The sequence below is a fragment of the Mesocricetus auratus genome, unplaced genomic scaffold, assembly GCF_017639785.1.
Source record: "Mesocricetus auratus isolate SY011 unplaced genomic scaffold, BCM_Maur_2.0 Super-Scaffold_100009, whole genome shotgun sequence".
Taxonomy (NCBI): domain Eukaryota; kingdom Metazoa; phylum Chordata; class Mammalia; order Rodentia; family Cricetidae; genus Mesocricetus; species Mesocricetus auratus.
This window is the reverse complement of record NW_024429193.1, coordinates 16,268,410-16,296,342: the sequence shown is the minus strand read 5'-3', so window position 1 is coordinate 16,296,342 and position 27,933 is coordinate 16,268,410. Positions and strand designations below refer to the sequence as shown.

General features: G+C 41.5%; 2 protein-coding genes across 2 annotated transcripts in view; one reads left to right on the top strand and one right to left on the bottom strand.

Moving 5' to 3' along the window:
* The window catches only part of LOC101832221 (guanylate-binding protein 1-like), a 105,698-nt gene that overhangs the window by 19,894 nt on the left and 57,871 nt on the right, over positions 1-27,933 (top strand).
* On the bottom strand, positions 1,057-21,990 carry LOC121142250 (guanylate-binding protein 1-like). The gene is made up of 10 exons (XM_040751517.1): positions 21,801-21,990; positions 19,733-19,860; positions 18,944-19,053; positions 18,462-18,658; positions 17,502-17,720; positions 16,483-16,763; positions 15,670-15,882; positions 5,170-5,272; positions 2,768-3,261; positions 1,057-1,140 (listed from the first exon to the last, which is right to left on the bottom strand). The coding sequence occupies exons 1-10, from the start codon at positions 21,988-21,990 to the stop codon at positions 1,057-1,059; spliced, it is 2,019 nt and encodes a 672-aa protein (XP_040607451.1).

Here is a 27,933-nt window from a genome sequence, read left to right as displayed (position 1 = left end):
TGGTGTTGACTGACTAGTAGACACCATTGATGCTTTCTTCCCTTTCCCCAACTTCAGTGCTAGGCTTACATATATGTACCACCATGTCTCGTTTGCTATGTGGGTAATGAGATCTGAATGAACATCCTCATGTTTGCACAGGAAGCATTTTACCCACTGAATCACACCTCCTACAAGTTCTTAAGTCCTTTAATAACTGCTAAATATTTACTTTTCACATCTTGCACTTGGGATATATTTTAAACATACTCAGTAGTACTAAGAAGTGGTCAAAATATGGGAAAATAATCTTTATTATTCTTGGGTAAGAATCAACAGGATTTCAGGTACAGGTGCTAATAATACAAAAAGAGTAGTGTAAATTTATGGCTGCACATGAAATATTAAAATGCCGTTGATGTAGAATACCCATCATCATTTAACATCCATCTTTAAAGTTACTTAGTTCATTATGTTAGTGTGAAATCAGTGTCAAAAGTTAAAATTTGAAACCTCTCATTGCAGTTTCAATCTACATGAACTGAGACATTCATATCTTTGGCACCTGCAATTCTTATTTAGATTCTTGTGATAATGCCTTCTTCCCTTTTTCTGTAGATACTATACACAGGTTCTCTAGATATCAATGCAGATGTCCTCATGTATAATTGAGTGTGTTGATAGAATTATTCATCACCAGTGTCCACAAACATGCCATTGACGATAATTTTATCATTTTGGATATAAGGGATAATTTTACAATGTAGGATATGGGACTGGCTTTTTCTGATCCATCACAGTCCTGGATTATTTGGTTTAAGTTATATAACAATATTTAAGAATGTGGTAAGTGTCCATGTGATCCTTGAGACCATCTGAAAAAGAGACTTTCTTCTGAGTGGTTCCTTTAGTACCTCTCATGTGGTAAAGATGTCAATGGAATGAAGATAAATATCATTAGAAACATGACACTGAATATCCTTTCACCTCTTTTCAATAAGTGCCACTTTTGTTCCTAATTATATATACTATTCAGCTCTAATTTGAATGGCTTTTCAAACACTACTCTTTAGTCCTTTAGCTTTTCACAAATGAGTTTTCCTTCAAGCGATGTCTTTGTTCTTGAAGTTTTCTTGACTCATTCTGCAGTTCTTCACGTTTCTAAAAAGTGGCAAGTAGAGACAATGAATCATCACACTGAGCTGATCCTCACGTTCTATGTTATTTCCATAATAGTTATTATTATTAATTTCTTAAAATTTACTCAACCCTTAAGTTCTATAATAATTTTAAGATGTTTTTATTTGTGAATAAATATTAATGTTGAGAAGGTTGCTTTTGGTTTTCCTTTTTGGAATTTGGGCAGGTGTGGTCATTTTTGTTTGAGTTTATTTTAGTTAAGTAACAATACCATTGATGAATTTAAGTTGCCAGTGTTCATTTTTTTCCTCAGTTGCCTATAGACTCTGTACAAAATCATGGATATATATTCAAATTTTACCTCCACAGACTTCAATACATCCTCCTACTCACCCTGTATGTAAACATGCAGCAAGGCATGAATTCTGAATATATCACTAAGACTTTGAATATTAATCTTAGAAACATAGTCAGGGGTGGAGATGGGGATGTGGCTAAGTCAGGAATATCTCTGCTGGAGTCTGAGGTATCCATATGATAACTAGATACAGTACTATTCTGTAATACCAGACCTAGAAGGCACGTATAATTAGATCCTTGACCTTAGCAGATATTGGTCATCAAGACTAGCCCCATCCATGGACTTGAGATTCAGTAAGAGAACCTGGTTTAAAAACAGTTGGGTTGACAGAGGAAATTGGAAGTAGATCTCTGGCCTTTACATTCATGTGCATAGATGGGTAAGTACCCACATGCACAAATGTGTACAATCAGAGAGAGAAAAGGATAGAGAATAAAAGAAGGATGGGAATGAGAAATTTAGTATAAGCTTCCAGAATTTGGTAGAAGGGTGACAGATGAAGGTAAGAATATGAGAGATCCAAACTGAAGATAATGAAATTCCTCATCTAACTCCCAAATGAAAACAAATTGAGAGTAGAGCACAGGAAAAAGGAGGGACAGACAGACTGTCACATACTTGTGAGGGCTAAATCATTTCTCTCCTCATAAATACTCTCTTAGAAATAATCTCTTACCATTTAAGATAGAGAAACTACCTTTGTGGATTCACTCTGGGAAAAAATCATACTCCAGTGTAGGTATCTTTAAAATATTGCTTTTTGTATTTCTTCCTCCTATAGAAGAATCTGAGGAATAGGATTCTTGGTTCATAGAGTCTTAAGAAAGAAATAAAAATATAACAGAAAGAGCGTAGGTGTATTAACACACACACACACACTAACACACACACTCATATATGTATGTCTTAGTATATCAGCATTACACATTACTAACTTAATCAACAGGCATGATCATATGAGTATCAAACAGGCACTGAGAAATAAAGAGGACAAGGTGGGAGACATGGTCAGCCATTTGGGCTTCATTACATTTCAAGATGAAGAGAATTGAAGAGAACAGAAGGCTGGATAGATAGGTCTGCATTTACAGTGTATTACACACTGGAATTCAGTTCCAAGCAAAATAGTCAGGTGGCTGACAAGCACCTATAACTCCAATAACTCCAGTTCCAGGCAATCTGAGTCTTGATTTGAGCCTTGATATGTACTACATGTACCCACACAAATACACAAACACATTTTGAAATATTTTGACATGAAGAGAACAACTCCAGAAATTTAAATACCTGACAAGCTTCCTTATAATGTTTCTGTGCCTTCTCCAAATTCCCAGTCAACTGTTCCATGTGTTCCTCATAGCACTTCTCTTTCTGTTTCAGGAATTGTTCCTCCTTCTGTTGCATTTCCCTCATTTGTACCTGTGCTTTCTCCATCTCGTCAATAAAATGTATCATGTACTGCTCGTGATTCATTTTCTGTTGAAGCAGCTGTTCAAACTTTTCTTGCATTTCCCTCATCTGGGCCTGGGTTTCCTCCATATTCTCAGTTAAGTGTTTCATGTACTCCTCATGAAACTTTTTCTTTTCTAGCAACTGTTCATTCTTCTGTTGTATTTCCCTCATATGGGATTGCTCCTTCTCCATCTTCTCAGTCAATTGGTTTATGTGCTCCTCATGACTTTTCTCTTTCTGTTGCAGCAACTGTTCATTCTTCTGTTGCATTTCCCTCGTCTGTTCCTGTGCTTTCTCCATCTTCTCAGTCAACTGTTTTATGTGCTCCTCTTGATTCTTTTTCTCTTGCAGCAACTGTTCATTATTCTGCTGCATTTCCCTCATCCAGTTTTGTGCCTTTTCCATTTGGTCAGTCAACTGTTTAAAGCGCTCCTCATGACATTTTTTCTGCATAAGCAACTGTTCATTCTTCTGGTGCATTTCTGTCACCTGATACTGTGCCTTTTCCATTGTCTCAGTCAACACTTTGATGTGCTCCTCATGGCTCTTCTGTTTTTGTTGCAGCAACTGTTCATTTTTGTGTTGCATTTCTTGTACCTGGGCCTGTGCCTTCTCCATCTTCTCAGTCAACTGTTTCATTCCCTCCTCATAACTGTTCTTTTTCTGTTGCAGCAACTCTTCTTTCTTCTGTTGCATTTCCCTCATTTGGGTCTGTTCTTTTAGCATCGTCTCAGTCAACTGTTTGATGTGCTCCTCATGACACTTTGTCTCTTGCATCAATTGTTCATTTTTCTGTTGCATTTCCCTAATGTGGGATTGTTGCTTCTCCATTTTCTCAGTCAACACTTTGATGTGCTCCTCATGACTCTGTTTTTGTTGCAGCAACTGTTCATTCTTCTGCTGCATTTCCCTCATCTGAACCTGTTCCTTCTCCATCTTCTCAGTTATCTGCTTAATGTGATCCTCCAGACAATTTTTTTGTTGCAGCAGCTGTTCATTCTTCTGTTGCATTTCCCTCATTTTGGTCTGCTCTTTTTCCATCTTCTCAGTCAACTGTCTGATGTGCTCCTCATGACACTTTTTCTCATGAAGATTTTGTTCATTATTCTGTTGCATTTCCCTCATCTGGACCTGTGCTTCCTCCATCTCTCCAGTCAACTGTCTCATGTGCTCATCTTGATTCTTTTTCTCTTGCAACAACTGTTCATTCCTCTGTTGCATTTCCCTCATTTGAACCTGTTTCTTCTCCATTATCTCAGTCAACTCTCTCATTTGCGCCTCATAACTCTGCTCTTTCTGTTGCAGCAACTCTTCTTTTTTCTGTTGCACTTCTCTCATAAGTGCCTGTTCCTTCTCTATCTTCTCAGTCAACTGTTTTGTGTATTCCTCATGACACTTTTTCTGCTTTAGCAAATGTTCATTCTTGTGTTGCATTTCTTGTACCTGGGCCTGTGCCTTCTCCATCTTCTCAGTCAACTGTTTCATTTCCTCCTCATAACTGTTCTTTTTCTGTTGCAGCAACTCTTCTTTCTTCTGTTGCATTTCCCTCATTTGGGTCTGTTCTTTTAGCATCGTCTCAGTCAACTGTTTGATGTGCTCCTCATGACACTTTGTCTCTTGCATCAATTGTTCATTTTTCTGTTGCATTTCCCTAATGTGGGATTGTTGCTTCTCCATTTTCTCAGTCAACACTTTGATGCGCTCCTCATGACTCTGTTTTTGTTGCAGCAACTGTTCATTCTTCTGTTCCATTTCCCTCTTCTGAACCTGTTCCTTCTCCATCTTCTCAGTTATCTGTTTAATGTGATCCTCCTGAAATGTTTTCTGTTGCCGCAACTGTTCATTGTTCTGTTGCATTTCTCTTAACTGGGCCTGTGCCTTCTCAATCTTCTCAGTCAACTGTTTTATGTGCTCCTCTTGATTCTTTTTTTCTTGCAGCAACTGTTCAGTCTGCTGTTGCATTTCCTGCTGTATTTTTGCTGTATTCTGTGCAATGACAGTTTTCTCATGTTCCACTGGAAAAGGAATCAAGAAGGAAGGCATAAGTGTATCATGTGAAGCTGTCTTCCCCACCTGCTTCATTGCTACTGCTGATGTCATATGTTACTACACATGTCTGATATTAGCCATTGAGACACAGATTATTATTTAAGATCTACTTTAGTGTCCCAGATTTACAAGTAATATAAACCTTCCACAGCTGTCAAGTCGATATAGTTCTTTAACTTGTGCCTCACCTTTAATTTCCTTTTCTTTTTCTGTCAGTGCCTGGTCTATGTGTAGAATTGCATTAATCACATCATCCTTGGACTGCAAAAACTTCTGCAGAAACTCTTCAGCCTGCAAGTACAGAGCACATGAAATTAACATCAGGAATAACTACAAACTTTTGTATCTATCTTTCTACCCCCCTTACCTCTAGTGATGCCTTTGGCGATAAGATTCCCAGAAACAGAAATAGGTATATTGCACAAGTTGGACCCTCTAAGGGATTCTTTTATTTGAGGTCTGTTTGAACATTAAATATTGTCTTTCTTGACTATGGACTCTAACTTTGGAATTAATGGTACTGTGGTAATAGGTGACATGAATTTGCTGTAGATTTCATATTGTATAATACCTAAGTGGTATTCTGGTTTTGTGTGATCTGTATGGTTTTGTGTTTGGCAGCATCTTTATCTGGGACCCAATAGAGGAGGAGTTAGATTCAATATTAACTCTGAGATCAGAGGGAGATGAGAGATATCTCATGCTCTCCATGGACATCTGGTCATGGGGAGCATCTGAGGCATCTGTTCTCTGGGACTAAGATGAAGGGGTGAATGATCCATTTTTCTATGAACAAGACCATGCTCTACTGACACCCTATCTCCCTGAACTCCATCTGTGTCACTGTGGTTTCTTCATCTCTATCAAGTTGGACTCCTTGTTTGCCTTTATATATTCACTATTTGTCTCCTCTCTTACTTTGAGATCATGGGGTAAACTACACCTTTGGGCCATAATAACTACACCATAGACAATGTCTCATATCATTTTAAAGTCTTCAAGATGAACATTCAGGAATCAGGAGATTCTGTCTTCCCTGGAAAGCTACACATTTTCTGACAGATCAAGTGTCTGACTTTTAGAATAAACTGACTTCCCGGAGACACCTTTAACCTCTCTATTTATCCTGAAGTCTACACAATAAATTTTGGAATCCAGGCCACCCTGGCCATATATAGTGTCCTGTGTGTTCTACTTGGAAGACCTTCCAAAAGAGCTCCAGACTAGTTGAAGGGAATTCCTACTGTCTGCTCTATTAAACCTCAGAATCTGATCTTTCCTCCCTAAGAGAAAGGCTACCTAACGATTCTGTATGATCAGACTCAATAAACAGAGAACTCAGAGCCTCCCAGTGTTACCCCCACCTGCCTCCCCCATCTGGTTTTCTCAGGCTCCCCTTCCTATACCACCTTCCACCTACCCAAAAGCTTAAAACAACCTGGCATCCATCTCTGATTCAGATTCCCTACCTAACCATACAACCAGTATACACACCCATTCTACGATGACTTACACGCCTACTTTTGAAAGCCTGAGGCACACATACCACTCTTCTGGCTGGCCCCTTCCATACAGTGTATCAAACAAGGGAGAAACAAGAATCAGGAACCTTATTGAATCTATGTTTGCTTCAGTAGTAGTGACATTTATAACTGGAAAACCAAACTCATACATACCCTAATTCCCTGTTGAAAACTATATAGCATACTCACCTGAAATACCTGGGATGATCTTCTGCTGTCCCTAAGAATTCTATTCACTTATTGAAAAGAGGAAAGAACATCAAGGTGGGCTAGGAACCTAGATCTGGAGATGATGGAAGGCAACCACTATACCTGCTGTCATTGCAGCAGCCTTTCTTTCTATTTGGCCCAACTGAGACCCCAATTTGAGTGGAGGTAAAGAGTCCCTGAGGGTCTTTCTCCAGACTTTATTGGGTTGTCTCTGTGTGGCTGCAAAACAACCCACACATTTATCTAAAGTCATTCAGGTATTCCTGGAAACTAAGGAGCCACCAACTGCTTTTCTGGACCAATTGATGGAAGTATATCTCACCTATTTCCCTATAGACCCAGAAACAGAAGAAAATAACAGGGCTGTCAACATAGCTTTCATGACTCAGATTTGGTAGAAACAGTCACTAGGGTTTACAGCAATCCTGAGGTCCAGGTGGAGAGGAAGGCTAGGAAGACTGCAAAGTAAATTTGGCTGCATTAAATGAGGACCCCCACTGAAATATTTGTCTAGCCATGGAAGGGGGAAAGGAAGTGGGGCCCCACAAGATAGGAGATGCATTCGGGATAGATCCTGCTACAAATAAATCAGTGTGGTATTTGTAAGGAATTTGGACATCAGCACAGGAAGAGCCCCAACTGGTCAGACAAAAATATCTCTAATAAAGTTCTCAACCTTGAAGAAAATTGAATAGGTCAAGTCTTTGTCTCCTGTCCCGCGCTACCGTCTCGCCAGCAAGAACGACGCAGAACACTCGGATCCTTCTGCAGTAAAGCTTTAATGCATCTTGAGAGATAGATGATCAGCTTCTTAGAGGGAGACCCCAAGCTAAGAAACCCAGCCCCTTATATAAGCCTAGGAGCTCCGAGTGAGACGTGTAGAGCCGGGATTGGTGGTTTGCACATCACCCCAGATGACGCCACGGGAGAGGCACAGCTTAAACGGTTAACTCCAACTGACAGCAGATGTCAGCGCCATCTTCTAACGGTTAACTCCAACTGACAGCAGATGTCAGCGCCATCTTCTAACGGCAATAGCGATAGCGAGGGCGGCTCCTCACATCTCCCCCTATTCATTTATTTTTGAAGCAATAGGACACCCACAACTTTGGAGTGGAGATAGAGGTCAAATCCCCATGTGCAAATTTGGAACATGTACAAAGCTCCTCTCCAGGGTCTTATCCCCAGAGAGAGCCCTGACCAGTCCGATGTCGTTTTTCTGGGGGAAGGAGATCATGACATAGAACCTTCATGCAAGATGACTTATCTCCCAGGAGAAAGTCGTTATACCGCAGACCTCTCCTGTGCAGTGCTTAGCCTTGCAACTCCTTGGGCTGCTGAATCCTACCCACTCTATCCCGTGCAATGAGACTAGCCTCGTGGGGTGCAAGAGCTGGGAGGCCAGCGACCTATTGCTTTAACATGGTTAACCAAATGTCAGGGAGGCTCCGTGTTCTAAGGCAGCAAGTGCTTGTGCCACCACCACTTTGTCTCTTTTGTTTGGGCTCTGAGCTTACACACCATCCAAAGCATCAACACTATTCCACAGCAGAGAACTAGGCTAAATGATCCTACCCCCACCCATTCCTTAAAATAAGAAAATGCAGATGAAATCCAGGAGGAGAGGCCTTCCATCAGAGAAAGATCCAGATGCGTCGAATTCACTTGCAGGATCACCATTCTCAACTCACGGAGTGTCTGCTCAAACTCAAAAGTCCAATTCTGTAATAAATGTTGAGACAGAGCTTGTGACAGGTTAGCTGCTCTTGTAAAATTCTCATATTGTACTGAAGTGACACAAAGGCCAGGCAACTTTTGTTCACATCCCAATTGGGCCATCTGCCACAATATATCCAATTGTTCCTGAACCAAATTAATCTGTTGGTTTACCAACATCAGGCCTCCTTGTATCTGAGAATTGGCAGTGGCCTGTTTATCTAGGACCATGGTCACAGTGGCCTATAGTTCATTAATGGTTTGAGTTGTCTGCACAGTGGCAGAAAGTGCAAGGGCCGAGGCGGTAACCGAAGCAGTAACCGCGGTGGTGGCTATCAGGCCCACAATAATAGCAGAGATCCCAAAAATCTCGCTTTTCCCTAAACAAACTCAAATTACTTGGCGTCTCAACAGGAACTGGAACAAATCGAGGCATGCGCATTACCAAAGCAAAAGGGTGCTTAATAGCATCCCAGCATAATGCATAAAAACAATTCTAAGCAGAGCAATTTATTTCTTTCTGATTCTTACCTAAGGTATCATTACTCACAACCCAAATAAAGGGCAGCCAAACACAACTTGGAGCAGCTGAATAATTAGTTCTCTTAAAAGGGGTATACTTAACATTGGAGGAGGACCAATCAGATGATCCAGAGCTCTGTCCCTCACTCAGACTGTTGCCTAATGTCCCTTTCCAATCAAAAGTAATCTGTCCCTTCTCACTATATCCTCCAGCAATCATTGCCATAGGAGAAAGATTAGCACAGCTTCCATTAATTCAAAAGGATTAGCATTAGATCTTTCTGGATCCATATGAATAAAATTATCCTTTAATGAAGAAATCACAGTAAAGCACAAGCTTCCTACTAATGACAAGGTTCTCTCATCCTGAAAACTCTGTATCTGAGGATCTAAAGGCAAAAGGCAAGCCCCAACTCTCTATTAGTTGTGAAAAATCTAGGGAACACCTGGGCATTCTGCATCACTGGCATCGGTAGGGGAAGGTAGACATGATGGCCCACCGTAACTCTCCCATCATACTAGGAACCATCATCCCGAGTAGGAGAGTCTTCATCACCCACTTGGCCTCCATCCTTCTTATTCTGGAGTTGTGAAGGAGCTCTTCGAGTGAGTCTTTCAGGGATCCACAGGGGGTTTTCTTCCTCCTGTGGAAAAACACACACAGCTCCCCTGGATCTTATAAGAATAGGATCCGGGCCTTTCCAGAGATCAGTCAAGACATCTTTCCATTTTACCATTTCTTTTGGCCTATCAGGCTCTAAACTGTGGCGATCGGCCGCAGTGTGGCCTTGGGCATCAGAGTTCAAGAAATTAAGGGTAAAAGTGCCATGGATACAGCAACTCTTGGTACCGAGGGTAGAACATCCTCAATACTCCCCTTTTGTTTAATCAGATATGATTTGAGTGTACGATGGGCACGTTCCACAATGCCCTGTCCTTGAGGGTTATAAGGTAGGCCAGTTAGATGGGTAACATCCATTTGCCGACAAAACTGTCGGAATTTTTGAGAGGTATATGCTGGTCCATTGTCTGTTTTTAAAATTCTGGGTTTTCCCCAAGCACTCCAGGCCTCAAGGCAATGTTGAATCACATATGAGGCCTTTTCCCCTGTTAGGGGCGTGGCGAACATTACGCCAGAACAGGTGTCAACAGAAACATGAACATATTGAAGCCTTCCAAAAGAGGGAATATGAGTAACATCCATCTGCCACATCTGCAATGGTCTAATGCCACGTGGGTTTATTCCCATGTGGGGAGTAGGTAAGAATTCGCAGCAATTCTGGCATTGAGTAACAATTTCCCTAGCCTCTTTCCTGGATAGAGCAAAACGACGGCGCAAGGTCTCAGCCGTCACATGAAAGGGCTTATGGAATTCTTTTGCTGCTTGTGCATGGGTAGACAAGGCAGCGGCCACCAGCTTTGTAGCCTTGTCCGCTAAGTCATTCCCTAAGGACATGGGACCTGGGAGTCCAGAATGTGCTCAGACATGGGTAATGAAAACAGGAAATCTCCTATTTAACAAGGCAGCTTGTATCTTCTGAAAGATGTTAGCAACTCTGCTGGAGGATCTTATTATTCCAGCTATCTCAAGGAGATTAACTGCATTAACCACATAAGAGGAATCTGATACAATATTGAGGGGTCCTGGAAAAGCCTCAAGAACCTCCAGTACTATCAGACATTCTACAACTTGAGGTGAAGTTTCATTATATTGTTTAGATATAACCCTATCCTTGACCACATAAGCTCCCATACCAGTTTTTGATCCATCAGTGTACACCACAGTCCCATCTGGGAGTGGGTCTTTAGCTGTCACTTGTGGAAACACTATAGCCTGGTTTAGGGCAAACTGTAAAATTGGATGCTTTGGAAAATGATTATCAATTTGTCCTGAAAAGGAAGTAACTAAAACTGCCCAATCACTAGATGTGGCTGCCAAGGTCTGAACTTGTGCAGCAGTATAAGGCACAATCAAGGAATCAGGATCCCTGCCAAAATGTGTAACAGCTGCTTTTATTCCGCGAAGCGCGAGCTGTGCAACAGCATCAGGGTACCAGTCAATAATCTTAGCAGGGGAAGCATTTGGATGAATCCAAAGTAATGGTCCATGTTGCCACAGGACTGCAGTTGGCAATTGAGCTGTCTTAAAAACACACAGATTAAAAGGTAGTGACTCCTCAATACGTTGTAATTGTGCTTCCTGTAAGGCCTCTTCCACCATCTGTAAGGCTCGGTGGGCGGCAGGGGTAAATTTTCTGGGTGAGGAGATATGAGGCTCACCCTCCAGGAGATCGAAGAGGGGTTTTAGATCAGCAGATGGAATTTTTAAAAAGGGCCTCAACCAATTTATATCTCCCAGAAGTTTCTGAAAATCATTTAATGTTTGTAAGTGGTCTTTGCGAATTTCTATTTTCTGAGGAACTATATTTTTGGGAGTAATCATTGAGCCCAAAAAGAGGCCTGTATCTGCAATTTGAACCTTTTCTGAGGCAATCTCTAATCCCCACTGTTTTAATTCAGCCACCAGCATGGGGAAAGCCTTTTGTAAAACATCTAACTCTTTGTGACAAATAAGAATATCGTCCATATAATGGATCATGATTAAAGATGTAAATTGCTTCCTAATTGGCTCCAAAGCCTCCTGCACATACAGCTGACATATTGTTGGGCTATTGGCCATGCCTTGCGGCAGTACCTTCCACTGAAATCTCTTGTCTGGTTCCATATGATTAAGAGAAGGGATAGTGAAGGCAAACCTTGGTCTATCCCGTGGGTAAAGTGGAATAGAGAAGAAACAATCCTTAATATCTATAATAATAAGCTTCCAATCTTGAGGAAGTGCAGAAAGCAAAGGAAGTCCTCTTTGAACAGGGCCAAAAAGATGCATCTGATTGTTAATGGCCCGCAGGTCGTGGAGTAATCTCCACTTCCCAGATTTCTTCTTAATAACAAAAATTGGTGTATTCCATGGGGAGGTAGAAGGCTCTAGATGCCCCAGCCGTTCCTGTTCTTGCACTAATCTTGTGACAGCCTCTAATTTTTCAGAGGATAGAGGCCATTGAGAGACCCATAACGGCTCCTCTGTTTTCCATGGTATGGGTCGTGAAGCCTCAACGGCCCCTAAATAAAACCCAGTCCTTTTCTACCCTGATTTCCATGTTGCGTAATGGGTTTTATTCTGCCTTGTTCTTGCCTACCCAAGCCTCTACCGTTTGTATACCCCATCTTTGCCATAATGGCTGATGCCTGGGGGAGTATTCATTAGTTAGTGTCATGCCCATGGCTTGTAACACATCCCGTCCCCATAAATTTACAGGGAGTGGCAACACATAGGGGGTAAAACATCCCTGTTTGCCCTCAGCGTTCCGCCACGTTAAGGCTGAGGTACTGATGGCAGGAGAGGACTGGTATCCAAGACCTTGTAGAGAATGAGATGAAACAACAGTGGGCCAAGACTTTGGCCACCAATGGAGTGAAATAATGCTTTTGTCTGCTCCCGTATCCATTATCCCTTCAAATTCTTTTCCATTAATTAACAATTTTATTGTAGGTCTCTCATTTAGGGGTATAGCCAGATAGGCTGAATCACTTCCAGAAGATCCCATAGCCCTTTTTTGTAAAGTGTAGGTTTCTCCATCCCCGAGGGAGGGCAGCAACACCAGTTGTGCAATTCTATCTCCCTGCTTTATAGAAAATACACCCCGAGGGCTAGAACAGAGAACTTGAATCTCCTCTTTATGATACGGGTCAACAATTCCAGGATATATAATGAGTCCCTGTAAAGTTAAGGAGCCACGGCCCAGAATAAGCCCAATGGTGGCAGGGGGCAAAGGTCCAGGGGAATGGACTGGGACCGGTTGAACATTCATTTGGGGCATGAGTAAGAAGTCGGAGGCGGCTCGCAAGTCCATTCCGGGGGTTCCTCGGAAACCTCTACTTCCTCTTGATTGCTTTTCTGAAATCGGTTCCCATATTTCTGAGGGCCCTGGGACCATGGGCCCCGTGACCCGTTTTTTGATTGGGGTACCTTGGGTTCTTCAATAGGGGGCAGAAGCCTCCCTTTCATATCCCGGACTGACCTGCATTCACTAGCCCTATGATAACCTTTACCACAACGATGGCAAAGCTCCAGTTCTCTTGTTCTTTCAGGGGCTTGACAATCTTTCTTAAGGTGCCCCATTCTCCCACAATTAAAACAAGCTTTTCGATTAGATAAATCTCTATACCTGTGCGTTTGTAAAATGGCGGCAGCTAGTCCTGCATTGGTTAGGGGTCCCCCCAGCTCCCTGCACACTCTGAGCCAATCTTGTAAACCTTTGCTTTTGCGAGGGGCGATAGCCGCTCGACATTCCTGGGTTGCTTGTTCATAGACAAGTTGCTCAATCAGGGGCATAGCTTGTTCTGAATCACCAAAGATGCGACTGGCGGCCTCTGTCATTCTGGCCACAAAGTCTGAAAATGGCTCTTGGGGTCCTTGGACAATCTTTGTAAGGTGTCCACTGGACTCTCCCCTTTTTGTGAGGGCCTTCCATGCTTTAATAGCGGCGGCTGACACCTGACCATAGACACCCCAGATGTAGTTGGTTTGATTAAGGGCATGTTGACCCTGACCTGTCAGCATTTCAAATGTCCACTGCCTCTGATTCTCATCTTCAGCCGTGGCATTAACTCTAGCTTGTGCCTGGGCTGCATCATACCAGAGAGCCTTCCATTCCATGTATTGTCCCATGTTGGGAAGCACTGCTTTCACTGTCGTCTGCCAGTCAGTGGGAGTCATGGCAAAATTAGCAAGCCTTTCCACCTGTAATGTGGTAAAGTTAGCATTGACCCCATAATTACGAACGGATTCGGCCAATTCTTTGATTTGATTGTAATCTACAGGGGTATGTACTCTTCCACCTTCCGCATTCTCGAATACTGGAAAAGCCATTTGTATTTTTCTCCGTTCCTCTAAAGGTAAAAGGAGTCAGTACCAGTATTCAGCCGAAGCTCATACTGCGGAGGCGCTGAGGGGCGTGAGCCCGCCGGATTTATAGGTGGTGGCCTCACATTCATTTTTGTTTTCAGTGGCCGGTGTCTATCAGGGTGATATCTTTCTTCCTCATACCGTGCCACCTCCTCCTCTAGACCACCTTCTTCGCTAGAATACAGAGTGTCAGAATCAGAATTATCTAGCTCCAAGGCTTCTAGCTCTACTGTAGGGTATAGACTAGATTCTGGCTTTTTCTTTTTGTTAGGGGGTGAATGATCACTCCCTTCTCTCTCTCCCCCTTTCTTAACTTCTTGGGGAGGGCCTTTTTTCTTAGACATGTCTTTCCTTTTGCGAGCTCCCATTCTCTCACTCCGTTCAGTTTCTGACATGCTATCCTGAACTTCCTCTAAGGTTCCCTGACTTTCTATTATAGCAGGGTGACAGGCCTCATCCTCCAAGCAGTTTTTAACTAGCTTCCAAATGGCTTTGGTACCTAAGTGGAGATCTCCTTCTGCATGCTTCCTGTCTAATTCTTTACCTAGCTTGTTCCATGAGGCCACAGTGAGGGACCCGGAACAAGCATACCATGGTGCCACTCTATCTACCTCCTTCACAAAATTTTGAAGTGTTCGTGGTGCAATTTTAAGATCTCTTTGTTTTAGCACAGTCTGTAGGGCAGTAACCACTGACTGTGACAACCCCATCGCGCTGGCGGCTTATCTAAAAACGGCGCTCAACTCTGTTACCAGACTGACAGCACCAGACTGACAGCACCAGACTGACAGCACCGTTCTGTCAGCACTAGCCACGATGAAGGAGAAGGACAAACAGGACTAGCACCAAAGCCTCCACTGACCCGTCCCACGGTGATGACAAACTAAGGCCAAAGTCGAGAAAGGGGTATTCAGGATAAAGCATACCTCTCTGAACTTACGTCCCTGCAGTTCTGAATCCGCCCCGTCTTCCGAGGGGTCTCCCGCGGCGCCGGCGATGTTGAAGAGTTCCCGGGTTTCGGCACCAGATGTCCCGCGCTACCGTCTCGCCAGCAAGAACGACGCAGAACACTCGGATCCTTCTGCAGTAAAGCTTTAATGCATCTTGAGAGATAGATGATCAGCTTCTTAGAGGGAGACCCCAAGCTAAGAAACCCAGCCCCTTATATAAGCCTAGGAGCTCCGAGTGAGACGTGTAGAGCCGGGATTGGTGGTTTGCACATCACCCCAGATGACGCCACGGGAGAGGCACAGCTTAAACGGTTAACTCCAACTGACAGCAGATGTCAGCGCCATCTTCTAACGGTTAACTCCAACTGAAAGCAGATGTCAGCGCCATCTTCTAACGGCAATAGCGATAGCGAGGGCGGCTCCTCACAGTCTCCCTCTTGGAGTACAGGGTAATTCTCAAAGAAGAAAGAAATATTGTAGGCATCTTAATAGACACAAGCCCTCAATAATCCTTCCAAATGGATGGAGCCACAGCATCAGTAACCCTGCCCAATAGACTTTCACCAAATGGTCCATGGGAACCAAATCATACCCATGGACCACAGTTAAGAAAGGTTAATAAATGGAGAGACACTGTCTTTGAGTACTCAGGACATAACCAGTGTGATAACATGTGTGATGTTGAAGGAGCATATGCCTGGAATGCAAACACTAAGATGCTCTCACAGTAATGTTTGAGGGTCATTGTGCAGTCTTTAGGAGGTCACCAACTTCCCAGAACACACATATAACCTTGGTTACCTGAACCCCCTTCCCAGGTTCTTCATAGTACTTTTTCTTCAGCTCCTGTGTCTTCTGGATAAAAAGATTGTATCCGCCTGGTTTGTAATATACCCCCTGCTTCACATCTTCTTCTAGAGGACTGAAAATATCCCTAAGCAGAGCTGAGCAGCAATCTGAGGATGACTGTAGATTCTTCTTAAGGAATTCCTCTTGTTTTGTTTCTAACACAGTCTTTGATATAAAAATGTTAAGAAAACATTAAGAAGGGAAGGAAGACTGCATTTAGAATTTCTGATGCAATTCTCAAAACAAAAAGAAACACAAAAACTAAACAAAAGGAAAGTTAGAAACAATGACTGTGACTGCATCTTTCTTCAAATGTCAGCCTTTCACTGACCTCATCCTTGCTCCTTGGCAGTGGAGTTCAGAGCAGATATTTACACCTTTAGAAGTAAATGGATTTCAGACTGGACTAGAGACACCACATGAAATAAACATGAATCAATGTTAGTTTATGCCTTAATATCTTTGCTTTGGATGGAAGTTGAATCAGTCAACTCAACTGACATTGGGCATAATCAGACACAAAAATTACTTCTCTGTACTTAATTTAATCAGGGGGAATATTACTAACTTATTTGGAAGGAGAAACACTCTAAAATTTTGAGTCTAGGATAATCCATTTTTGTTCCAGTTAAGTGTGATTTTTCAGAAGTCGCTATTGCTACTCTAAAATTTAATAAAATAAGCCTGCTTTTATCACTTATTTTATTTCCTCACAGTAAATTGCCTTCCAAAATCTATGTCCTAGAAGTTTGACAGAAAACCTACCTCTAACTGTTTTATGAACACTTGGTTAACATCTTTGAAGGAATTTTCCTTGAAGATCTTGATGGCTTCTTTCTCACTGGTCCTGTGCAGGTTCATCAGCTCCTGGAGGGTCTCTGTGGGCAGCTGCAACTTCTTGCTCATCTTCTGGTCATAGTGGGCAATGGCCTTTTGCAGGGCAGCTTCATTCTCAGTGTGGGACAAAGCCAGGATGGCATTCTCTATGCAGGGCAGACTCCCACTGCTGATGGTGTTCACATAGGTTACCACCAAACTCTTTAGTCCTATAATCAACAAACAGATGGAAACATTTGCTACAGATGGATGATGACAACATTATTCTGTCTAATTCTGGATATGTCAGTCACTGATGACTTAAAGCATCCATGTACTTAGCATCATTTGGAAAGATGACAGACAGAGGCATTTAGACTCTACCTCATATTTTAGGATTAGACCTTCCTCTATGAAATGATATTCTAATAACATATGTGAGAACCCAAAGGCTAACAACAATGCTGGATGGAGATTACATGAGTTTGTTTCTATGGAATATTTGAATCTATATAAATGGAAGCACCATAAGCAAGGCTCAATAAATCTGTCATGTTTGTCTGTATAACCAGCCATGTCCATAGTAAGCATTTCATTTTAATTTAGTAATGAAACATGCACAGAATTTCTCTATTAAGTTGATTTGAATAAGTTTCTTTATCCAAGAGTACTTTACATATGTGCTGATGTGACAATGACTTCTAAATTTTAAGATACATTCCTGTTTAATTTCTATCTGGTGAATGCAGTTTTCTTGAGTAATTAAAAAGGTTTTTTTCCTTCTACCCCTTTCTCTTTTCCCAACAGGAAAATCTGATAGACAGAATCTATTATAAATGCTGGTACCATCTAGAGATTAGCACTACAGGGGTTACAGTCTCATTTATGTTTCTTTAAAAGTGAATTTGGCCATTGCTATCTCATAATACTATTTCTGAAACAGTGAAGACCACTGGGAAGGGACTCACGTGGTCCATTGACCTTGATGCCTCCTGAAAGAGTTTTAACCTTGGAACTGCTGAACACATAGGAACAAAATTCTGCCACTTGTCCCACGAAATCAGAGTCCAGGTCTTGATCCAGCAGTGATTCCAGCTCTCCAAGCTTCTTCCCCTGAATAGGCCACTGAAAGACAAAGCACTTCTTCTTTGGAAACTTATTAATACAAATATGAGGCAGGTACATTTCTTTTTTTTATGTCTTTGTCCAGTACCTGTAGAGACAAAAACAGAGTTTTCAGCCATGTTACAATAGTTGAGTAAATATTTTTAACTTGGGTCACACCATCTTTTGTAATCCTAACACACTAGAAGCTGAGGTAGGAGTTTTATAACTTGAGGCCATCCTGTATCAGACAGTGAGACCCTAAAACCACAAAATAAAAGAACAGAAAATAGGGGAAACAAATGCTGTCAAAATGTTCAGACTAAGAAACACCTGACTGCTTTGTTAGGCTTCTTAGGAAAAGAAAGAATACTTCATTCTAAGTATTCATTCCACTTAGCGTAGCTGGACTGTGTGCAGAGATAATATTTAAATTCAAGTGTACAGCATCACTTGATTTCCAAAGACAACTGGAAACAGCATTGTTCACATGTTACAACAGTTGTGCTAGGGTACTGGTAACAATTAATCTACCATTTTCAATTATATCTTCATAGGTACTATATTCTCTGTTTCAATACAAAAACAAGTCTTAAGAGGAGAGATTAAATAAATCACTATTAATGCAAAGGTTAAAGAAAATAAGTTTTCTCTTAGTACAAAGGAGAAAATGTTTGATTCAATCTATCAAATCAAGTGCTAATTATTAGGAGTAGTTGGCTAGAAGAAATAGAAACTGCAGGTACATGAAAATTATACATAGAAATATCTGAATTCTCATGAGTTTAATTAATGTCCTCATATAGCCAGCATAGGTCTCTTACCCTTTATAAGTGTCAGGGAATTCTCTAGGTATTCATCTGCAGAGATGGGTTTCCCATTTACTTTCAGCTCAAGAGAGAAGTCCCTCAGAACCCACACGAAGTCTGGGAAGAATCTCACAAACTCCTCTGAGTCCTCCAACTCATCCTGGTCAGGTGAGGATCTTGATCTGATTCTGTCTGTCAGTTCTGTCACATAGCTGAGTACCTAATTAAGGAAAGCCCTGAAATCAACCATACACCAACAAAAGCTTCAGGGTCCCCATTCTACATAATTCCACATCTACCTAGAACATAGGTGTTAACCTTCATTTGTCATGTTCCTGAAATCAGTGTAAACACTATAGATACAAACATGTGTGGGGTTTTTGGTGTTGTTGTTCTTGATGTTATTTCATTAAGCAAGAGCCAAAGTCATAGAGCTGTTTCATGAGGGTATGTCACCCCACTCGCTCTGGTACTGTTCTGAACCTCAAAAGGGATACTGCAGCTGGTCTATATCCTGCTGGTTGATGACTCCCATGCTGTTATACACAAAGGTGCTGCTTAGAAGTATAGCCAGTGCAAAGATCCAGCAGTCATTCTTCTTGCCACCCTGGAAGTCAGAAAACACATGGGTCAGGAGTTTGTCTTGTTCTTATGCCAGTTTCAGATCAATAGTGCTAAAATACACTCAACTTGAAGGGATTTTAGTCTGAAAATTAAACAAAACATGTGTGTAGTCTCTGAAAAGTAGAAAAAAACTAGCAGAATACCAGTAAACAATCAGATGTCATCCACAACTCTTGTTGGGTGAATATTCCTGTGATTTGCAGTTTTATTTGTGATAATACACACTGGTGCTGCTTAGGCCCTTGTTAGTGTTTCAGTACTGAAGACTACCACTTTGATGTTCTACAATCCAGTCCTGTGACAAGTTCCCTCATTATTGTAGGCAAAACATGACACATTTTATATAATAAATATGAAAAGAATGCTATGATAAAATTAAAACTCTTGGTGGGTAAAAAAGACCTGCGACCAAGCCTTGGAGCCTAAGTTCAATCCCTAGAAGCCCCATGGTATAAAGGAGAACTGACCCCACATGCTTTTCTTTAACATTCACATCTGCATTGTGACACAACTATCAGGGAACATGTAACACACACATGGGCACACGCTCACACACATTAAATGAATAAATAAACAAATAAAGTTTTCAAAGCAGCACGGAGAACAGGGTAGAATATTCAGAGATGAGGGGAGGAATTGCAAACTGTGTACCCAGTTCTTACTTTTTGTACATCTCCCAGTCCCTCAGTGTCAAGCAGAACTAGAGTATGGTCTGGCTTCTGGGGATGAGGCACACACCACATCCAGATCCCCTTGGTGTGAGCCTGCACTGTGGACCCCAGAGAAAAGCCTGAAAAGCAGAGAAGAGAGGAGTGGTTAGATATATAGTGAAAATAGCTTCCTGAAATTGATAATAAAATTAACACAATCCAACTGGAAACATGTCTCAGACGTTAACTGTGTCTGCTACTCTTGCAAAGGACCAGAGTTCAAATCTCAGAGCCTACATAGCAGCTCACACCTGACTATAACTCTTGTTTCAGAGAAACTTATGGCCCTTTCTAACATCTCTAAATGTCAGGCATGTATGTGGTATCAAGGCAAAATATTCATGCATGAGAAATTAAAATAAATCTCTATTAAAAAATCACCACACTCAAGTCAGCGGAATTATCTGAAACCAGAACTAGTACTGATATCACAATCAGAAACATAACAGACAATCCGTATTCACATATGCAGTATACAAGTCATAAGACCTCCAAATTTCCATCAGGGTTTTCATATAAAATGTCTAGCAGGATCGGTCTCTCATGTGCATTTCTTTAGCGTGCTGTGTGTGACTGTGAGAGTAAAGCTGAAGCAACAGTGGAGACCCCAGAATTTATAGATATCAAGACTGTGGAATGTTCACTGAGGAAAGCTGGAGTAAATGTGTGGAACTAATCCAAGACAGAGCCCTGTGTCATGTAAGCAGCAGGGCCCAATTGACAGGGTCCACAAGCTGATGTGTAGAAAACACCACCACATCTCCTATATGCTGCACATCAAATGGCCCTGTTTGGTGTTACTCTTATGGGTTGAGTCTTGCTAGGATGTGTTCTGTCCTTCCTATCCCCCTGAACTCTGTAAATGGGAATGTTTATTCAGTGCCATTGTATACTTTAGGTTGCCTTGAGTCTCAGAGGAGATGATTCAGTTTTATACACCATTAGAACGCTAAGACTGTGGGGACTTCTGAAGATGTGGCCACAGCATTTAGGGGCCAGGAGAAGAATGCTTTGATTTGAAGGTTAATGTTCATCACAAGTCCATGTAATTGGACACTTTGCCCCAGTTAGTGGTTTTGTGTTGGGAGGTGTGGAAGCATTAGGTGGTAGGACGTGAATGGCTTAGGAAAGGCGTTTGAAGGTTGTTCCTCTTCATGCTCGTGGCCCAAAGCTCTATCCTTCCTGATCAGTCATGATACGAAAAATACACAAGCTCCTTCCACTACCTATAGAGACACATAATCCTGTCTCCCCTGCTGTAGTGGACTGATATCTCCTGAATTGTGAGCAAAGAAAATCCTTCTTCATTACATTGTTTCATCAGGAATTTCATCAGTGATGAGATGAATACAAACTAGAAAACCTGAAAGCCTGGACTCAGATGGGTGTCGCTATAACTCTGTTAATGTTAGCATTTCAGAGTACTCAGCTGTCTTGTCTACAGGTGAATGAATAAGGCAATTATTGAAACACTTTTCTCACAGTGACAAATCTTGAAGGTATCATGATAAATGAAAGAACCAGTCACAAACCATGTTTTTTATGAGTCTACTTAAGCTATGTAAATTAAAATAGTAAAATAGTCAATATGCATGATATACAAAGCTTTTTTTAAACTTGAAGATCAATAGAAACTAGCTGTTAGTACCTGATAGTTTTAGGAATACCTAAACATATGAATTAAATTATCTTTACTACTGCCTGTCTCCATCTAGGAAAGGAACCAGTTGTGGTTTTAGAAGGGAAACTAGGAGTTAGAGGTGTGATGCAATGATATAGTCAACTTTCAAGAGGCCAAGGCAAGAAGGTCATGGCTTTAGGTTCAGTCTGGACTACATGCTGAGGTAAAGCCTGGTTGTGCTATGCAGCATTCCTTGTCTCAAAATAAAAGAAAATAGCCAAAGAAATAACAACAAAAAGGGCCCCAGCATGAAACTGAAATTGTTCACACTCTCATGCAGTAAGCAGACAGTGTGACTATATTTCTGGGACACAGCAAACCTGTGTTAGTGGCACTCACCTGTTTTCCTCCCAGCTAGCTTGTTCATCAAGTAGGATTTCCCTGTGCAATAGAGACCAACAATGGCTACCACCACCAGAGGCTGTGTGATGTCAGACAGGATCTCCAGAGCCTCCTGTTTGGCAATCAATTGACCATTCACATTCTCGATGAGGCACATGGGTACTGGCATGTGGACCTCTGCAGCCATTGTATAGGCTTTTCCACTGTTTCTAGAGGGACAGTGAGATTAGATAGAATTTTACTTATTCTTTCACTCAAAAGGTAGAGTTATGAAACTTGCAAAAAAAACCCAAAGAACTTTTGTGCATCAGACACATAGTTAAATGTAATGTGTACAATTTAGAAACTATAAGATATTATTGAAGAATTTCATTTATAATGTGACAGTGACAGCATTCTCCTATTCCCAATGCAAATATTCTATCAGTTTTCATCTGGTAGAAAAAATGAGAAACGCAAAGATGAGGAAGAGAAACACTGGGAGTCATAGGCTAGGATCTGACAAGGCAGAACAAAGCCATCAAAGAGAAATGTGATGAGTGAGAATGGATTGTGGACTTGAGTTCTGGGCTCCAGAAGACAGGAAACATTGCCTGAGGGTCTGGCGTTGAGGACAAGGTAATCAGAATTTCTCCTCTGTCTGGTGTGCCCAGGAATATTATAAGAAAGCACTTCATTACAGTATAGGGTCTGATCCTTCAGTGGAGAGTTAAGGAGTCCACAGATATAATGAATAAGCCAATCTTATGAGTTAATGAGCCAATAAAGAAGGAAATTCACTTGGCAGCCAATATCAGATGTGTGATGGTGACTACCTATCTATCACCTTTCACTCTGGGTTTCAGCTGAGAACTGCAGTTCCAGAAAACAGGCATAACTGTGTCAATGAACCCACAAGACTGACTGAGTAATTAGAATTTGTGTGAATGTGGAAGTATGAAATGTAATGCCTAAAGCCAGAATTTCCTGGCTTATCATTAGCTGCCCCCATGGCCATTTCTTGTATGAGAAGGCCAGGAACAAACTCCCCAAGATAGCTATAATCTGCCTGGCCTATGTTACCACCAATGTCTTTTAAAAGTACCTTGATCTATGATCTTTATTATGTTGCTACATAAACTTCCAGAAACGTGCCAAACTGAAACATGCTGTGTGTGGTAAGCTGAGCCTGTGTTCTGGGGCCAATGGTCACTCATAGTCAGCTACAGAATAGACCACATCTCTTACACACTTTGTGTTCCTAGAGCAACACAGCTTTCGCTCTCTTTGTCCTTCACCAGGGCAGTTGCTCTTCCCACCCTTCATTCTGTTTCCTTCTTAAAAATCAGACACAGGCAGCTCTTTTAGTAGAAGTTCTGCTCTGTCATTGACCTCAGTCATTTCACAGTGTCCTTGTCAGCACAGCCAGGTGAAAACCAAGGAAGACAATCTCAGTGCATTTCCTGCCCTGTTTAAGTCACGTGTCTCCTTGTCCCTAACTCAAATTTAGTATAGTGGTGGCCTTTACAGACTGGCTGCCTGGATGATACCACCCAAGGTTCTTTAGCTGCTGTGCCCCAGTCCTGTCCAGGAGCAGCCTTTTCTAGTCACAATAGTTATAAAAAATGAATTATCTCTCAAAATTCCATCTCATTCGTGCCCAGCCATATGGCCATAGTTTTCCAACAGAATTCCCAAGACCTAGCAAGTGCCAGTGTCTCTTCTTACCTGCTCTTGCTGTTCAGCACAGGTGCATGGGCTTTGCCTTTTCTCTTTTATTTCCTCCTGCAATCGGGTGAGGCGTTCTGTATTTTCACAAGTGAGCAAACGATGAAGAGCACTGTAACCTTTGTAGTAGGGAGAATTACAGAGAAACTGAAACCATCTGGTCATGACAGTGAATCAACAATGGTGTAAAAGTTCTGGGATCTGTGTTGTGGGCGGGTGTCAGGAGTTCCCAACCAGAATCTTCAATATTTTTTCAAAGAAATCTTGAGCCCATTTGTTATTCAAAATCATGCCACAAGAAGGATCCCAAGCTTGACACTGCCGGCATGGCCAAAAACCACTGAAGAGATTGGATAACTCAGTGATCTTGTATAACACCAAACACAACTGAAAAAAAGCAAGGCAACAAACAAAGCACCGAAAATCATTTCCTTGTCATTTGGAATAATTTTCAGTTTGTGGGCTGCTTGGAACAGCACAAATGAGGAGGAGGGAATAGAATAGAATACCGAGATTAGCAACCCACTAAAATCATAAACAAACCATGAACTAATGTATATTTCTTGAAAAAATAGTAAAAGGTATCATAAAGAATAGTCCTAGAGCCTTCATCCAGTGACTGATGGAAGTAGAAGCAGACACCCACAGCTAAACACTGAACCAAACTCCAGTTGCAAGGAGGAACAAGTGATGAGAAAAGAGGTCAAGAACAGGCTGGTGAAATCCACAGAGACAACTGACTTGAATAAGGGGGAGCACTTCGGCCCAGATTGATGGATGAGAGTCCTGCATGGGACTGATCCAGATGCCCTACATTTGGGTGTCAGCAAGCAGGCCTCTGCAATCTATTGGGCCTTTATCAGCATTTATCGCTGGCATATAAATGGACGTTGGGAGCCCATCCCACTTTGAGGGATGCCCTTTCAACCTGGACACATTGAGGAGGGCCTCAAACCTGCCCTGGATGAAATGACAGACTCTGAAGATTCAGCAAGGAGGGTCTCACCCTCCTTAGTTAGCAGTCTAGGGATTGTGTGGGGGCTGGATGGGTTAGTGGGGGGGCAGGGGAAGATGGAAGGGAAAGGTAGGTGGGATTGACATATGAAGAAAGCTTGTTTCTAACTTAAATAAAAAAGATTAAAAAAGAATATTAATTGACCACTCAAGTTCAACAAAATACAGGTGTAACAGCTTTTGATCTTTAGAAGACACCAAGAGCACCAGCTTTAAAATAGTTAATGGACCAACCACTCTGGGTAGAAGAACGACCTTGGACATCAAAAACAATTACAGGCCTTTGAACAGGAATTTTATGATATTTGTTATTAAAAAGAAATATGGAAAATGGAAAATGGTAACATATCTAAGAGCCATTAATGAGGTCATTCAGCCAATGTCATCTTTACAGCCTGGAATTGCTCTGCCTTCTCTGTAACCTAAAAGATAGCTTATTAAAGTTATTGTTGAAGGCTTTTGCAGCATCTAGTGAGATTATCATGTGTTTCATTTTTCCAATTTGTTTATATGGTGGATTATATTGACAGACTCTCATATATTGAACCATTCCTGCATCTCTAGGATGAAGCCCACTTGAACATCAGTAGCCTAGACACACTGAGATCAACAATTGCCAAATGGAACCTCCTGAAGCTGAGAAGCTTTTGTAAGGCAAAGGCCACAGTCAACAAGACAGCACAACCCATAGGGAATGCAAAAAGCTCTCACCAGCCCCACACCTGACAGAGGACTGATCTCTAAAGCATACAAAGAACTCATGAAACTAGATGTGAAAATACCAAATAATTCAATTTAAAAATGGGATGAAAATCTAAATAGAGAATTCTCAACAGATGATTCTCAAATGGCCAAAAGGCACTTAAGCAAATGATCAATATCCATAGTCATCAGGGAAATAAAAATCAAAACTACTCTGAGATTCCATATTATACCTGTCAGATCAAAAATTCTGATGACAGCTTATGCTAGAGAGGATATGGAGTAATGGGAACGCTCCTCCGTTGCTGGTGGGAGGGAAAATGTCTACAGCCACTGTGGAAATCAGTGCGGTGGCTTCTCAGAAAATTGGGAGTCAGTCTACCTAAAGACCCAGTAATACCACTCTTGGACATATACCCAAAGGATACATAGTCATACAAGTGAGACATTTGTTCAACTATGTTCATAACAGCATTATTTGTAAAGGTCAGAACCTGGAAACAACCTAGATGCTCCCCAACTGAAAATGGATAGAGAAAATATGATACATATACACAAAGGAATACTACACATTGATGAAATACAAAGTCATCTTGAAATCATAGGACAATGGATGGAACTAGAAGAAACCATCCTGAGTGAGGTAATCCAGACACAAAAAGACAAACATAGTTGTAGGAGTGAACCCCACAAAGTTATCCACCCATGAGGGCGGAGACATGTAAACTGACACAGGTAGATATAAAAGGAAGTGAAAGAAGGAAGCTCACATTTTTCTCCTGGAAGCCAGCCATGCTTCTAACTCCTGGTCTCTGTGACACACTCTCTCTCTCTCTCTCTCTCTCTCTCTCTCTCTCTCTCTCTCTCTCTCTCTCTCTCTCTCTCTCTCTCTCTCTCTCTCTGGTAAATAAATATATTGTTTTCCATATATAGCATCGAATATCGTTATACATAGTAAGTACTCACACATAAGTGGATACTAGATAGAAAACAAAGGGTAACCAACCTACAATCCATAACCACAGAAAAGCCAGGGAAACAAGGATGCTAAGACAGATAGACATAGACACCACCACCCAAGAAATGGAAATAGTCAAGATCCACTAAGTGAATTTTGAGCATGATGGGAGTGGGGAGGTGGTAGGAGAAATCAGAGGGGAGGGGAAGGGAGGAATAGAACATAGGGAATTGGGAGGATGAATTAGGGGAGTCAGAGAGGAAGAGCAAGGAAAGAGATATCTTGGTAGAGGTAACCATTATGGGACTAACAAGAAACCTGGCACTAGGGAAATTCCTGGGAGTCCACAAGGATGACCCCAATTAAAAATGTAACCAACAGTGAGAGGGTACATTAAATTTCCTTCCCTATTATCAGACTGATGACTACCTTAATTGCCACCATAAAGCCATCATCCAGTAACTGATAGAGGCATTTTCAGGGATCCACAGCTAATCACTGACCTGCGCTCCTGGAATACAAATGGAGACAGGGAGGAAAATGAGCAAATGGGTCAAGATCTAGTTGAGAAACCCCACAGAGATGGCTCACCTGAACAATTAGGATCTCACTGGCTCCAGACTGATATCTAGGGGACCTATATACCTGAATGAGGGCACCTGAATGTGGGTGACAGATTGAAGGCTTGGGCAGTTGTGGGGCCACTGGCAGTGGACCCTGCATTTATCCCTAAGTTATTGAACTGTCTTTTTGGAATCCATTCCCCACGGAGGGACACCTTAGAGGATGGGCTGGGGCTGGGTACTGCCCCAAAAGATGTGACAGACATTGGTGACTCCCCATGAGAAACGTCATTGTCTCTGAAGGGTGGATTGGGGTTGATGGGGAAATAGGGGTGGTGGCAGGGTGAGAGGAAGAGCCTACTGGGATTGGTATATAATTTTAAATTTAATATGAATAAAACACATGAAATAAAATTATAATGTAAAGTTTAAATACTTACAAGCTTTTTAGGGTAATAAAGAAATATAAACTACACCAATCAAACTTAGAGTCATGCTAGGTATCTTTTCAAGGCCATTCAAGGATATATTTGAAATAGACAGGTGAGTATTGATTTCCTCAAAGACTAAGTTTACAGTGAGAATTTCTCACATTCTATAGCCTTCTAGAGTGGATATTCATTTTCTTGATTGTAATCCTGTGAGGTGTACTCAGGAACCACCCTATAAAGGCATTAATATCAAATCCCAGAAATACCTACACATGATTATTGTCTGTTATATAACAGGGGCACTCAATCTTTATGGTGTTGTTAGATTCTCTTCCATGTGTATTATTGTCTACATTTTGTAGAAGAACAAACACAAGTTGGAGATATTTTGTGGTTTTTTTTCAGGTTGCATTTTATTTATTCATGTGTACATGTGTGTCTACCTTCTATAGGCTGGTCACTGCAGAAGGCAGAAGAAGATTTGGATCACCTGGAGTTAAAGTGACAAACATTTTGAGACTAAGGTTGGCTAAAATTGAGACACTTTGTCAAAAATTATATGTGAGTAATACCAGAATTTACCAAAATAAGGGCACACATATACCAAGAAATAGGCATGAGTTAAAACAAAAGAACCCTGGAAAAACATGCTTTAAAATTCTGAATCAATTTCATAAAAAACAGTAAAATAAATTCCACATTTTAAATTTCACATGTTCTCCTTGGTGATCTTGGGTAGTTCTGGTCTCTATTGT

Bases quoted from the DNA above. Each gene is read 5' to 3' on its own strand.
- LOC121142250 (XM_040751517.1), bottom strand. From the start codon at position 21,990: ATGGCTGCAGAGGTCCACATGCCAGTACCCATGTGCCTCATCGAGAAT. The intron at 15,883-16,482 runs GTAGGTTTTCTG...TTTATATCAAAG, and splicing joins TGTTCATAAAACAGTTAGAG to ACTGTGTTAGAAACAAAACA. The intron at 1,141-2,767 runs GTATTTAAATTT...GCCACTTTTTAG, and splicing joins ATTATAAGGAAGCTTGTCAG to AAACGTGAAGAACTGCAGAA.